This window comes from Falco naumanni, chromosome 8, assembly GCF_017639655.2.
Source record: "Falco naumanni isolate bFalNau1 chromosome 8, bFalNau1.pat, whole genome shotgun sequence".
In the NCBI taxonomy this organism is placed as follows: Eukaryota; Metazoa; Chordata; class Aves; order Falconiformes; family Falconidae; genus Falco; species Falco naumanni.
The window spans coordinates 29,863,901-29,877,344 of record NC_054061.1 but is presented as its reverse complement, the minus strand read 5'-3'; the positions used below and the strand labels follow the sequence as shown (position 1 = coordinate 29,877,344).

Below are 13,444 nucleotides of genomic sequence, written 5' to 3'. Positions count from 1 at the left end.
GAATTTGTGCTTCTGCCCTCCCCTTCTCAAAGTAGCCTCCAATTGCTTTTTTGTTCTGGTAAGCAGTCTCTCATATCAGTGTTGTAATATTGGTGTTAAAAAATAACATCATTTAGCCATTTTTCTCTTTATGGTCAGTGTATGCCTTTATGTATACTATTTTTCCTCCTCATTGTTTCCTGAATATTTTTATTTTACTACTTTTTTATCCTAGATTTTTTTCATCCTGCTGTACCATGGTTTTATTCATGTTAAATCCCTTCTCCACTCTTCCCTTTTCTTCTGCACACTATAGCATTAAGTGACTTCTGGATCCCTTTAAAAATAGTCCACATCATTAGTGCATAAGATTCCATCTTCTGATCTTTAAAGGACAAAGGAAACGACACAGTTATAAAGACAAAAATCTACTTTATGGCTCCACGGAATAAATATAATTCTCCTTTCATTTGGAAGAAAAGAATCATGAGCTTCCTAAAAGTAATAACCTTGTTTACTCTCTCATTTGCACAAGAATTGGGCTAGTCATGGGGGAAAAAAAAAAGAGGAGCACAAAGTATGGCAAAAATACAACTGATGTAGGGGCAGAGCAATCTCCTCGGATGTAGGGAGAAATTTTCTACTACAGATCAGAAAGTTACTTGATTCTAAAGTTGTGGAAAGCAGAAAATGTATTACACATATGTACATGTAATTATTTCACATAATTAAATGGGAAAATAATATAAATTCATCATACAAATTTCTTTAATTCTGAGACAAGGGTAAATGAACAAAGAACAATACTTTCCTTCATCTTTTTTGGCTTGTTGTTGATACAGTTTAGTCTGATAGTGGTCTGTTTTTCCCCACTCTTGTCCACAGTTCTTTTAGTGTGCCCAACTGTATTACTTCAAGAAATCTGAACAAAAGAAAAGGCAAAGAAAAAATATCAGAGAACTCTTGCTCGATTGTCATTTGATATGCAAATTCCTGTTATTGTTTGTTGCCTTCCACATGAAGGAGGTGCTGTATCAAACGAAATAGAGAGGTAGAGGCAATCACCAACAGACAGAAGAAAAGAGACGGGTGATTTATGATGTTTTTTGTATACGACAGAAAGGTTGAACTTAACATTTGGTTTTTTAATCAGTGTAGAACCTGATTGTGGTGGAGGAGATGCAGGAGAAGGATTTTGTACTGGCTCAAACCTGTCGCTTTTGGGAAGGGGATTTTTCTTTCCAGGTGACCGAGCATCTAACAGACCGTTCCTCTGATAGTGCTTGAATATGGATTTAGGGTTAGATTCATTATTATTTAAGCAGCTTCTTATTAACTGAAGTACAAAGCACACGGAGTGGTTTTTTTCCCCTGTTTGTGTACCCATAAAGGTGCACACTTCACTTTGAATGTAGGATATGTATATGACTTGCAGTGTGTACACAGAAGACAAGTTCCACACTTGTATCTGAGGCTGAACAAAGTAGGGAACATGAGTGCATAGACCTGCTAATAACAAAGATTTGCACTAAGAAAGTGTCTATATATTCCAGTCTTACTCTTGTACCTATTTTTTTATTTTGTCTGACAGTGTGCATTGCGTTATTAAGCAATTTTAACTTTTTGTTTTCATTTGTAGATTTGAAGAAGACACTTGCTGTCTTGTTGGATAATATCTTGCAGCGCATTGGGAAGCTAGAGTCCAAGGTGGAAAATCTTGTACTTAACGGAACAGGAGCAAACTCTACCAACAATACCACCACTCCTGCTCCCAGCTTAGGAGCAGTTGAAAAGCTTAATGTAGCAGGTGGGTGTGGCAGTTGTTGAAAATCTTCATGGGCAGTATAACCTGTATTTTTTTCTCTTGGTCATAACATGATTTTTCAGTGTTAGATACTTGGAATGTCTTAGAAAACAGAATTCAAAGTCTAGCCTGTATCAATGGCAATCTTACATTCAGTGGTCTTTTACAAGCTCAGAGGAAGACCTTCTCTGGTAACTTGAATACATTGGCAGAGAATTTGATTTTCTTCAAAGGGGTATAATCTACCTTGTTCATGGTAGATGTTTCATACTTTAAATGGTTGCACTTCAGAACAATGAAACTGGGCAGATGTTTTCTCTGTAAGCCTCATTACTTGGCTCGGTATGAATTTTCTCTCATTTCTACCATATACGCTTTATTGGTTATTCACTGAAAGAAAACATTTATTATGTTTGTTACTGGTTATGATTTAAAAACATCTTTACCTGCTCTACTTAACAGCTCTTATGATTTGACACACAGAGAAGACCTACCTGGTACCTTCAGCTTAAGTAAATATATTTTTAAAATGTCATTTTGAAGTCATTAATTTTGCCTTCAGTGAATTTATCTGTTTGCTACACTTACAACTTCTCAAAGTGTTTGAGTCCTGTGGTGCTAGAATTTGTCTCTGGCCTCTTCAGCTGCATGTCTCTCTTTCTTTAGTGTTCCCAGCTGTGAATAAATCTTGTTTATACCGCCTCATTTACTGCCCTGCATCTGCCACCAAGTCTAAACAGATACTGGCTGTCCTGACCTATAGGAAGATCAGAGTCTACTCTGCTAGTGCATCTTTGCAGTGCCACAAAGTTGGCAGAGCAGAAGAGTTAGGGCAACTTGGTAAATAGGTTGATAGCTGTGCTCCCAAGTCTTGCCTGTACTTGGGTTTCCTGTAAAAATAAACACTTCTGTTGAGAGGGTATTACCCTCTTAAGTTTGTCAAAACAGAGGAGCAAATGCTACCTTTGGTAAGGTAGTGCCACTGGAAGGAAATCTGATCTGGGAGAGCAGCTGTACAAGTGATTACCTGATTACAGTATACCAGCAGAGTTGCTGGCTCAGCTGCTCTGTCCTAACTGCATTTTTCTGTATCAGGACACTAAAGGCATGCTATCTCTTGGTGAGATAGACCTTTGTGTCTCTCTTGCCACATAGTAAAAATATTCCTGTAGTCATTTACAACCCTTTGCATGTGTGGTTTACTACTGCTTGCCTTGTGGTACCTTCCCTCCCACCCCCCCCCTCCTCTGTCTCTCTTATCTTGGTTAGACCGAGGGCAGGTTACAAACAAGTAACTAAGGAGGTATAACACCTGCAGGCTACTAACAGGGTGAGCCATGTTGCTACCACAAGGCATACAAAACAAGATTTTCGCTGGAAGATCTTCCACTTCAATGGAAGGCAAGCTAGCACAGTATTGCTATAGTTTCTGGGGTATATATAAAATGAAAAAACATTCCTGTATATTTTCTTTTTGTAGCTGGACAAAAGAGAGACTTGATGCTGTTATTTCAGTAGATTTGCAGATAACTGGAAGAAACAGACTCATGTTGTTGCTCATATCTTTATAGGCAAGGTATCACTGGTCTGACTAGGTAACATCTCTCATCAGTTCTCAAGGTGAATTACATTTTGTTTGTTATTCTTGGAGTTTGCTAGAGTCATAATTTTAGCACTCTCGAGCAACATTTAAGGAGCTTGGTGTAGGAGTTTTCAGTTTGCGGTGTTTACATAGCTGTTTGCTGCCTGATGCTTGCTCTGTGGCAAAGAACGCTGTTTGTTGTATTAGGGCTTCATTTTTTTACTTCTGACTCTTGATACACTAAGTTTAAGATAGCTGAAGCAACTATATTAAACAGCAGCAACAGGAAAAACCTTTAGGACACTGTTCCTTAAAGGTTTGATTAATGTATTGTTCTGGTGAGTGTCCGGATAATGTTACTGTTCAGATGTCTCCAGGCTGGATAGAACCAATGGATAGAATAGAGCTTGAAGCTAATCCTTGTGTTAAAGTGCCTGCTGTTCATCCCTTTGAAGTGATCACTGGAAATTCATCTGGTCAGAGGCAGCCAAATGGAAATGAAAAAACTTGTTTCTACTTCCGTCTCCATAGCAGTTTAGTGACAGCAAATTCTGGAAGCCATGTGATTCCAGTAAAATCATAATAAAAGTATCTTCTTTGCTAGGAAGGATTTGTTCAGAAAAAAGGTGAGTAAACATTGTGATCACAATACCAGCTACAGGTTTTGTTTGCAATATTTCAACAGCATCATTTTTTATTGTGCTAGAGCAATTAGGGATAATCTGAAATTTGTTATAGAGAAGGCATTTTGTTACTCAGTAGCTTGTCATTTTACTGGAACTGAAACATGTATGTATACAAATACACATACTTCTATTGTTTTCTTTATAATAGTTTATTCAGCTGTCACACTACGAAATTATCACATAAAGCAAACACATTAGGATTATCTTTCCTCTTTTCAGCTGTAATATTTTAATGCTGACTTTAGACAAATTCATGTTAGCTATTGTTAGTAATTTCACTCTTCCTGTCTGGACAATTGTAATATTTATGGAGCATCCTAACAACATCATGTTTAATATTTTTAGTAACGTTTTTCTGCAAATCTTTTTTTCCTCAGAGTCCCTGCTTAAAACTCTGAAGTAAATAAAGTACTTTATAGCCTCATTCATCAGTGCAGTAGTGCAGTGTCATTAGCAGGCTTTCCTAAAAAAGTCCTGCTGGCAGTGGAGCTGCTTCGGGCATTCATTATTTTTTGATTGAGCTGTCATAGTACACTGAGACCTGATTCTATAATCAGTATAACAATGTCCCTTTACCTATGCAAGGTCTTTCTGAAATAAATGAAGCGTCATGCAGGCTTAAGCTGCACCTTAACATCTATTGACACTGCTTGTAAACCTCGGCAGTAAATAGTGGAGTCACTAACCACCATGAAATCTGCATTTTGTCCTCAGTGACTTGTGTAAAGTTTACTGTGTCTTATATACTACCTGAATAGATACAAATGATAAAATAAGGCATAATAGAATGACAGGAAGGTGATTATATTGTAAATATTTGTCTTCACTTCAGATTTTGACTGGACACAAACTTAAGAGCAAAACGTAATATTTTTCTTATAATTTAAAATTGACTACCACTACTTGTCAGTCTGTGCTATGACCTTTTCTTCATTGTGTATGTTAAGTATTAGTAACACTTTCATGGAAAAAAAATACGTACTCTTTTATCTGCAAACTACGAAGAACAGAGATGGTGGTGATAGTCGAGATTTCTCCTCCCAAAGCCACTCTGCAAACAGAGTTTTCTTTTATTAGGTACATTGCTGTAATCAGAAAGCAGTCCTAACAATAGTATTCATATGCTACAGGTAGAGTCATGATAATCATGGAGTTCTCATTTAGTTCTGGAGTTGAGTTGCTAAAACCAGTCCAGCTTATGGTTTTATCTGACTTCAATAAACACAACTGATGCATGACCATGACTCAGATTTATGGACTGCAAAATTATTTTCTGTGAGATTAAGGACACCAACAACTGGACCAGATAAGGGTTTAAAAAAAGAGAAAACAATTACACTCCCGCCTACCTTTTCTGTATAGGCAACAAGAATAATAGTATAAAAAGGGAATATTGATAGTATTAGAATGTATGGATGTTTTCTTCAGTTCATATATGCATTGGTTTTAGCTTAACTGAGATACAAGTTTCAATGTGGTCATGTAAGTATGAGAAATGGTTGTCAGTTGCAAAGTGGTTGAAAAATCAATTTGTTTAAAATGCTGGTATTTCTTAATGAACCAAGGTCACGGGGTATTTAATATTTGCTCAGTGTATATCTTGATGGCAAAACATCTGTTGGTCCAGGAAGGTTCTTTCTTATAATTAAGAAACTTGCAAGGTTACTTCTTCTAATGCACTACATTTGAGCTAAACCTGTCGTCATCTTACCACAGTCTCTTGATACTGCAACATGAATCTACCGTCGTTCTTTCTAATGAAGAAAAAAAAAAATATGTACTTCTTGATATTTTTAATATTCTTTTGGGGATATAGATATTCAGACTTTTAAGAGTGGTCACTGCAGCTGCCTGCACAAATAAATTTGAGTAGTTTATCTTCCCCTAAGGAACAGATCTGGTCTGTGCTAGGACAGCATTTGCCTGTAATTCAGCGACACTATTAAAAAAGGAATACACAGCCTTTGCAGCCTTACAGGTGTAAAGGCAGATGAAAAATTTCCTCTGAACTGTATGGATGAGAAAAGACCTAATAATAGTGAGTTTTGTAGCTCTTTTTAAAACAATTGTAACTACTCTTTCTAGTCAGCACGTCATTTGGAGTGCTACCACGTGTCTTCTAAAACTTTTATCAGCAACTTCTGGGGGTGTTCCTGATGAATAAATAATAGCAGCAGTAGTAGAAAGATGAGGTAGGACAGTTTCTTGAGGAAAAGAAAAAAACATTAGGGAAATACCTGGCTATTCAAAGTTGGTTTGATTTTTTTTTAAAAAAAAGAAAAAGAAAAAAAAAAAAAGATGATCAACAAAACAGATTATAGTCTTGACTATGGAAAGTATTAGGCAATGTGAGCCACAAAGTCTGGGGAGGTCCAGATAAGCGTTGGGCCAGGAGGTGTTATAACCTGGAATACTCTTCTAAGATAATCCATTATAAATTACTTCATGAAGGACTGAGCAGTACCTTCTCCAAAAGAGCCGGCCAGCAAAGGAAAAAGGAGGCACTGCATGGGAAATAATCAAACTGTTAGCAGTTTGGAAAAAATACCTGTCTTTGTTTTGGGATTATTAATACAACCAGAGTTGAATAATCTCTGGCCAAACAGTAGCTGTCATGGATATTTATGCCTTATAACAGCCAAATAGAAATGTTTGTGTCTTCATAAAAACAGTTCTGAACAACTTTTAGCCAATGATTCAACCACTGTAGCGTGAATGAGCAATGTACATGATGGGTATTACTTAATACAGAACCCATGATTTTTTCATTCAGTAGAGTAGTCTCTCTGTTATCATACTGAAACCTACAATTTGCTTGTTGTTTGAGATGACATAGCGTAAGTAAAACGTATTCTTTGACAAAGATTTATAATTGTGCTTTGGGCAGACATGCAGACATCTTAAGAATATGACTCAGTATTTAAAATTTAGAGGCTGTTTGTAAATAAAGTTATTCATCATTTTACAAAGGTCTCTTCATCAGTTTTGCTCCTTGGTGAGATGGAGAAAAGTGGTGTGGGTTGTTTTTTGTTGGTTTTGTTTGTTTGTTTTTTGTTTTTGTTTTTAAATAAATTGTTCCACCTCTGGCTGTCAAGCAATGCTGTAGAACCGAGACAGTGGTGAAATCTGCGATGGAAAATATTGCTGTGTGGTGGTGTACAGACTTTTTGGCAGATAAAAGGATATGAAGAAAATCCATCTGGATTATGTTTGTTCATAATAAGAAGGTGATAGGAGTTGGTAGGAGGAAACGTTGAGAGCTCAGCAAGGACTGTAACTCAGCTGTGTCTGAAGTAGGTGAGCTCAAACTTTTGATTCATTTTTGAGCTCCCATTCAGAGACTAGAAATATTTCTCTTCCTTTTCAGACTCTTGGACAACTAGCATTGTTAATGTATATGTAGACAGTACTGTATATTCATATTCTTAGTGTGTTTAGGTTTAATGTTTGTAGTGTGGTACCGCACCTGGTTTCTTCCTCTGAAGTTAGTTTTGCAGAATCTTTCATTGAGGGAAGCACAAGAGCAAAACTGCTTCTGTGCTCTTTTGAGTTGTGTGGAAGGATAATAGAACATAAGCTTGTAGTAACACAAATACCTTCAATCCTAATCACAAAGGAGCTGAGGATGGGACTGCTGCTAGAGGGCTGAGGCTGCATAGGTTGTGTTAAAAAGCAAAGCAGTGGAGCACCTTGGGTAGCTTGAGTGAGAACTTAGGTGTTACTTTCCCCCAGCCCTTTTAGATTCATGTATAAACTAAGCATACTTTCCTTTTTCTTCTTCCCTCTTAAAAAACGTTGGAACAGTCTGGTGGTTTTGATACGGACAGTTTTCAACTGCTTTTTCAGGACCTCAATTTCATTTATGAAAGAATAAATTGTTAATAAAGATGCTTATAAGGCTTCAACTGATTGGTTTCAGAAGCAATAAAGTCCTCTTCCCTTCTTTCTCTCTCTCCTCTGTATTTATCAGAGTTGTATCTGAAAAGCTTTTAAGACATTTGGTAGCCATCCTTTCTGCATTTGTGGGAAGCAATATATTCCTGTACATACAGGAAAGCATTAATCTAAACCTTGGGTGCCTAGCAGATAAGTTTTCATCAGGCTTTAGAACTGGAAGCTGTAAGGCATTGCTGCAAATAACACCCTAGGTAAATCTGAAGTTGCTGTTTTGGAGGTGATTAAATGGAAAAGGGGAAATACAGAACGATGGCACTTTCAAGCAGAGCTTGTCTGCATGGCTGCTTCTGTTGTAGCTTGGTTGCATGTGATGGGCACAAGATCGGTTTGTGCTTTTCTAAGATAACCATGAAAGAAATCCTTGATTTTTGTGGGACAGTATTGCACCAGGCATATTTCATCAGATAGGGCAATCTACTTGCTTAAACATGATCAAAGAATCAGTCCTCTGTTTTCTTCATGTGATTTTTTTTTTTTTTTTTTTTTTTTAATTTGTGTGGTGGGGGGAGGAACGGGGTGGTAAGCAAGGGATGTGGGGTTTGTGTGTTGTGGATTGGGTTTAGTTTGGGCTTTGTTTTGGGGTGGTGGCGTTTTTTTAATCCTTCTAAATTGTGAACTCTTGCTGTGTTCTGGCAGCTATGGGAAAAACTTGATTTAAGCAAACTGAAAGGAACTGTTTCAATTCCTCAGGCTTTAAAACGGTACTAAATAATAGTGGTATTAATTCTGAATATGCATGTTGCAAAACAAGTTTTTTAAAATAAAAATGTTTATTTAAAGCAAGGGCCAAGGTGCTCTGAGTCCATTATCATTTTACTGTGCTTGGCCAGTAAAAAACTAATTTTTCTTTAGGTATAACCATCTAACACCTCAGATTAGTGTAACTGCACCAAAAACTGTGGTAGCCTGCTAGTTTGCCAAGTGTTCTTTTGCCTTGAGAAGTGTCACTTAGGAAGATTTTAGTTGTGTGTCTTTTGATCCCATAAAAATGAGCAAGTGAAGGAGGTTCACTTTAAATCCTCCTCCACACCCCACTTGTACATAGCTGGTACTTAGCTCAGTTCTAAGACTAAGAACAGTCAAGTATCAGGTTGCAATATGTAGCACTGCTCAGCAAGGGAGAATATTTTTGGTGTATCTGTTCAAAGTTTCAGTAGCTTTTTTGGCTTATGCATTAACTTGTTCTGCTGTATTGGCTGTTGAGTTCTCTTTTAACAACTTTAGCATTAACAACTTTAAAGTCACTCATTAGGATGCAGACTTCAGTATTTACTTGTCATTTAAGACATGATGGCTTGGATGCCTTTCAGATACCTGGCATCCTTTGTGAATATGTAGTGAGGCAGGCTGACAAGTCAGCTTTGGCAATGCTGCAAGCAGGCTTTTTTTCTTTTTTATTTTTTTACATTTCTATGGTGAGAAGGACCTTTGTCGAGGTATCTGCGTGTCTCTCTTCCTAAAGACTTGGGGCTAACACACCAAAGCCTTTTAGACGGGGAGGAAAACTCAGGTAACTTCATGATCAGTTGGTTTGTTTCCGTGGCTCTCATTCCTATGAGCTGTTAGACATGTAACAGCCTCGTTAGTTTTAGCAGTCTGCAACTGTAGTTCACCCCATACTTCTGTAGTTGCAGAGGCAAACTAGATTAGAAAAAAGGTAAGTTATTGCATATTATTTTGAATTTCTGAAGTTGTTTTCTTAAGAGGACTACAGTAGGCTTTTCTTCACTTAAAGTAGTACGTATATGTTCGGTATGGTCATGCCTTAAAAAACAAACTGGTTGTCCCCACAGAATGTCAGTGTGTACTGGTTGTATGGTATATGTGGGCTGCAGGGTTCTAGTAGCCAGGATTATGCTTTCTCAGGGTGATGCTTTGCTTTGACTTGTACTTACAGTGCCTTATTCATTGTGTTCTTTTTCCACATTGTATATAATATCAAGCAGTTTTTCCCATTTTGTTGTCCATTTTGCCTCCCACAAAGGCAGTAGTGTGGCGCTGGGGAGAATTCTGTGTTTTTAAGCCTTGCTGTTGCAGCACAGTGTAATAACTGTGCAGAAGACCACACGTGAATATTTTCCACTGCAGTGCTAAGTTGTATTAGTAATGCTGAAGGGGGCTGTTAGTGGTCCCCAGGGCTGCATTTTAATTAACCACTTGACTACTACTTGAATTCTCCTAACACTGCATTGATTTCAGTTGCATTAATGGAACACAGCAGCATAGCTGGTGTGAGGATGGACTAGCAGTAGAAAAGTTAATTTTCTTTAAACCATACCAATGCTTTGCTACTGAACTTTCTAAAATGTTAGTAGAAAGCATTTTGTGCTCTGCATTTAAAATCATGAAATCTTTAGCTCATTTCATTGAATATGTTGATGGTGCTTTCAGCTCACACTGCAAATTCTCTCTTTAAAGAAATCTTACCAGCTGGAGATGAAAAATGTGAATTAAATTGAGAATGTGTTAATGGGAGAAGGGAAAGGAGACCTTACACAAACCAGTTTTAACTACAGTGTTACATCTAACCATAGATACCAGATTTCAGAACTGAAATAGAAACAAGAGAAGGGTTCCATGATTTAAAGTAAGAATAGTACTTTTATTTAATGATCAAAGCCAGAAAAGATATGATTGATGAATAGACTTGATCGGGTATGATTACTCTGTCCTCATACTAAGGAGGTTCCTGGTTTTGAGATCTGCTGATGGGGAAACACTGAGCTGAGCTATTGTCTGTATTATATGTCATCAAAAGATATTCTAATATACTTTTTTGTGCTAGGCTAAAAATCTGGGGTTTAACCTGAAGGTTCCAAAGTATATATGGTTTTGTGTCATGTTAAATTCTTAAGATATTTCCATTCTCTGAAGAATGAAGAGTTGGTCCTTAGCAGGCTAGATGCAAACTGTGACACCACAGCCCAATTTCAGCAGTATGATGGCTTTTTAACCAGTCTTGCCATTTAAAAACTTTTATGACAAATAGAATACCTATCAAACAACAATCACTGCTGAGTAACTAATTATGGCTGTTATTAAGCTTACTGTCTTAGTGGATTATTTCTAGACTTCCTAACTGTCTGAAGGAGAAAAATTGAAGAAGAGTTTTTTTTAGCCTGTTACAAAGCACGTTATTTGAAGGATGTGCAGTACAGGAAGGGGACCAAATATGCATGTAGCACTCACTATTGCTTATTTTTAGTTTTGTTAAGAGTAACTAGGAAGCAAACAAAAAAAAAACCACTTCCCTCTCATAGATTATGCTTTTAACCACATAATTCTCTCTTGAGTGTTGTAGACCTTCACTACAACAAACATAACCTGTGGACATGGAATTTAATTGCAGGAGATGATGAAGACTTGTACCCGTGAACAGTGTTTAAAGGGAGCGATGTCAAAGGCCTGGGACTTTGGCCAGTATAGTTGCTTGTATAGAGTAACAAGGGAGAAGTATCTTTTCCCATGCAAGGTTAGGTGGCTTAGGTTAAATCTGCCACGTCATTCACGCTAACGTGCCAGACTTTGCACTGAAATAACTGATGATTGTTCACAAGTTCGGTTTCACCTGCTGTGCACTAGCGATCTCTGATGCAGAGCTGTGTATCTTTAAACAGCCACAGACAGTTGCGAAGTGAACATATGGCCCCTTTCTAAATGTGGGAGTGGAGTTTGTTTGATATATATTGAATGTCCCAGGACCTCACAAACAGAGCAATATATTTAAAGAGCTTTTTTAAATCTAGAGTTTCTTGGTGTTTCAACAATGTTTTCCATTTTTCCCGTATAATCCAACAACTGTGTGCACTTAAGTTCATAATATGTTCACATTCGTCTTTTCAATTTGTCAATGCATTGACTTTTAATGTAACATTATATGAGATGAATGTTTAATAATTACATCTTTGCGTAACAGCAGTCAAGAGGAGTTAAGCTACGCATGACTTCAAAAACACTTAGGTATGTGTAGAGTAGAAATTAGTATCACAGCTCACACAAAGCTTAAGGAGAAAAGCATGCATATTAACTACTGTTGCTTTGTACTGACTTGGCAGTTGCTGTGTTTCTAACTTTTTTGGCTGTAAGTTCTAAGTTGTGGCTGGGAAAAGAGATCTCAAAACTTGCATTTTAGATTACCTAAATCCTAATTAAGGATAAAAAAACTTGTGGCTTCTCAAATACTATTTTCCAACAAAAGTAACTTTAATGTCTGACTTAATAATGTGTATGTTCCCTTCAGGGAAGAACTGTCTGACATGCATTTGGTAACAGCATAATACTGCTATTCAGACCTTCATAACAACGGTCTTCGTAAGATATTAGGGTTGTTTTGTCATCTCCAAATGATGAAAAACTCTGAAGTCTTGACTTGTATTTTATTACTTGCTTTTTGTTTTGAAAGATCCAGGTCTGTAGATCAGCATCCCCTGGGTTCCACTTGCTCCATCTCCCTTGTCTTTATGACCCATTCAAAAGTGTAAATTGCTGGTATCTGGTTGAGTTTGGTCCCAACTGTCCATGGGATACGCAAGATTTATTCATCTCTGGATTCCTGTTTATGAAGAGCCAGCTTCTATTAGCATGAATGATTGAAGCCTGTGCATGAAAAAGGGAGTGAGTTAATTCGGCAGTGAGGGCTCTCACTGAGCTAGAGACATGCTAGGGAATACTGTCCAGTTGCTGCTGCTGCTGCTGGTCCAGCTGTCCAGCATGGTTTGACGAGGGCAAGCTGAACTGTTAATTTGTAGCTATAATTTTGTATTTAAAGAGGCTGGTCACAGCTTTCATGACTTTAGATACTTTACAAGGATGTTTCCTATGTTTATAACTATGGTTCAGAACAGCTCGTTTAATAAGGATAGGGAAAGGAGCCCTTTTGTTGCCCAGAGGCTGCTAGCTCTTACCAACAGGCTCCAGCACTCATGCCTGGTTAGTAGTGAGCAGATAGTGGAGCAGAAATTTGTAATTCTTTGTACAGGTTCTGATCATTAAGGAAGAAAAAAGTTGAGGGGAGTGTTTCTCAACCTTGAACTCACACTGGCTATGGCCAAGAAGAAAGGGTATGGCTTTAGTACAAGTAGTAGTTGATTGGAACCATCAAAATTATTCACAGGTGAATTCAGACTTTTGCATTTAATTCTCAGGCTTATGTGTGGAAACAGGTATGTTCCTGTATTGACTTGGCCATTTCTGCAGGCAGTGTGTTGCTTTGGACAATCTCCTTGATGTAGATTTATTTCCAGTCCGATTACATCAGCTAGCTTCCTATTTGCAGATACAAAGGAAAGATTGGTTGTCTAGGGAGTACTCAGGTGGAACAGAGTTGCATTTCTCTATTGCTTGTCCTGTTCCTTCACATTCATTTCCTCTGTGTGCGTATTTTGCTACGTTTTGTTCTGCCCTGGAGAACATATAAATTGTTTCATGGGACAGTTT

At 37.5% G+C, this 13,444-nt stretch overlaps 1 protein-coding gene across 2 annotated transcripts in view; it reads left to right on the top strand.

Annotated features, from left to right (window-relative positions):
• The window catches only part of MGAT5 (alpha-1,6-mannosylglycoprotein 6-beta-N-acetylglucosaminyltransferase), a 132,327-nt gene that overhangs the window by 51,351 nt on the left and 67,532 nt on the right, over positions 1-13,444 (top strand). For both annotated transcript variants that reach the window (XM_040603513.1, XM_040603512.1), the window contains one exon: positions 1,619-1,786. In XM_040603513.1, the coding sequence (XP_040459447.1) occupies positions 1,619-1,786 (168 nt within the window). The remainder of the gene's footprint in view (positions 1-1,618; positions 1,787-13,444) is intronic.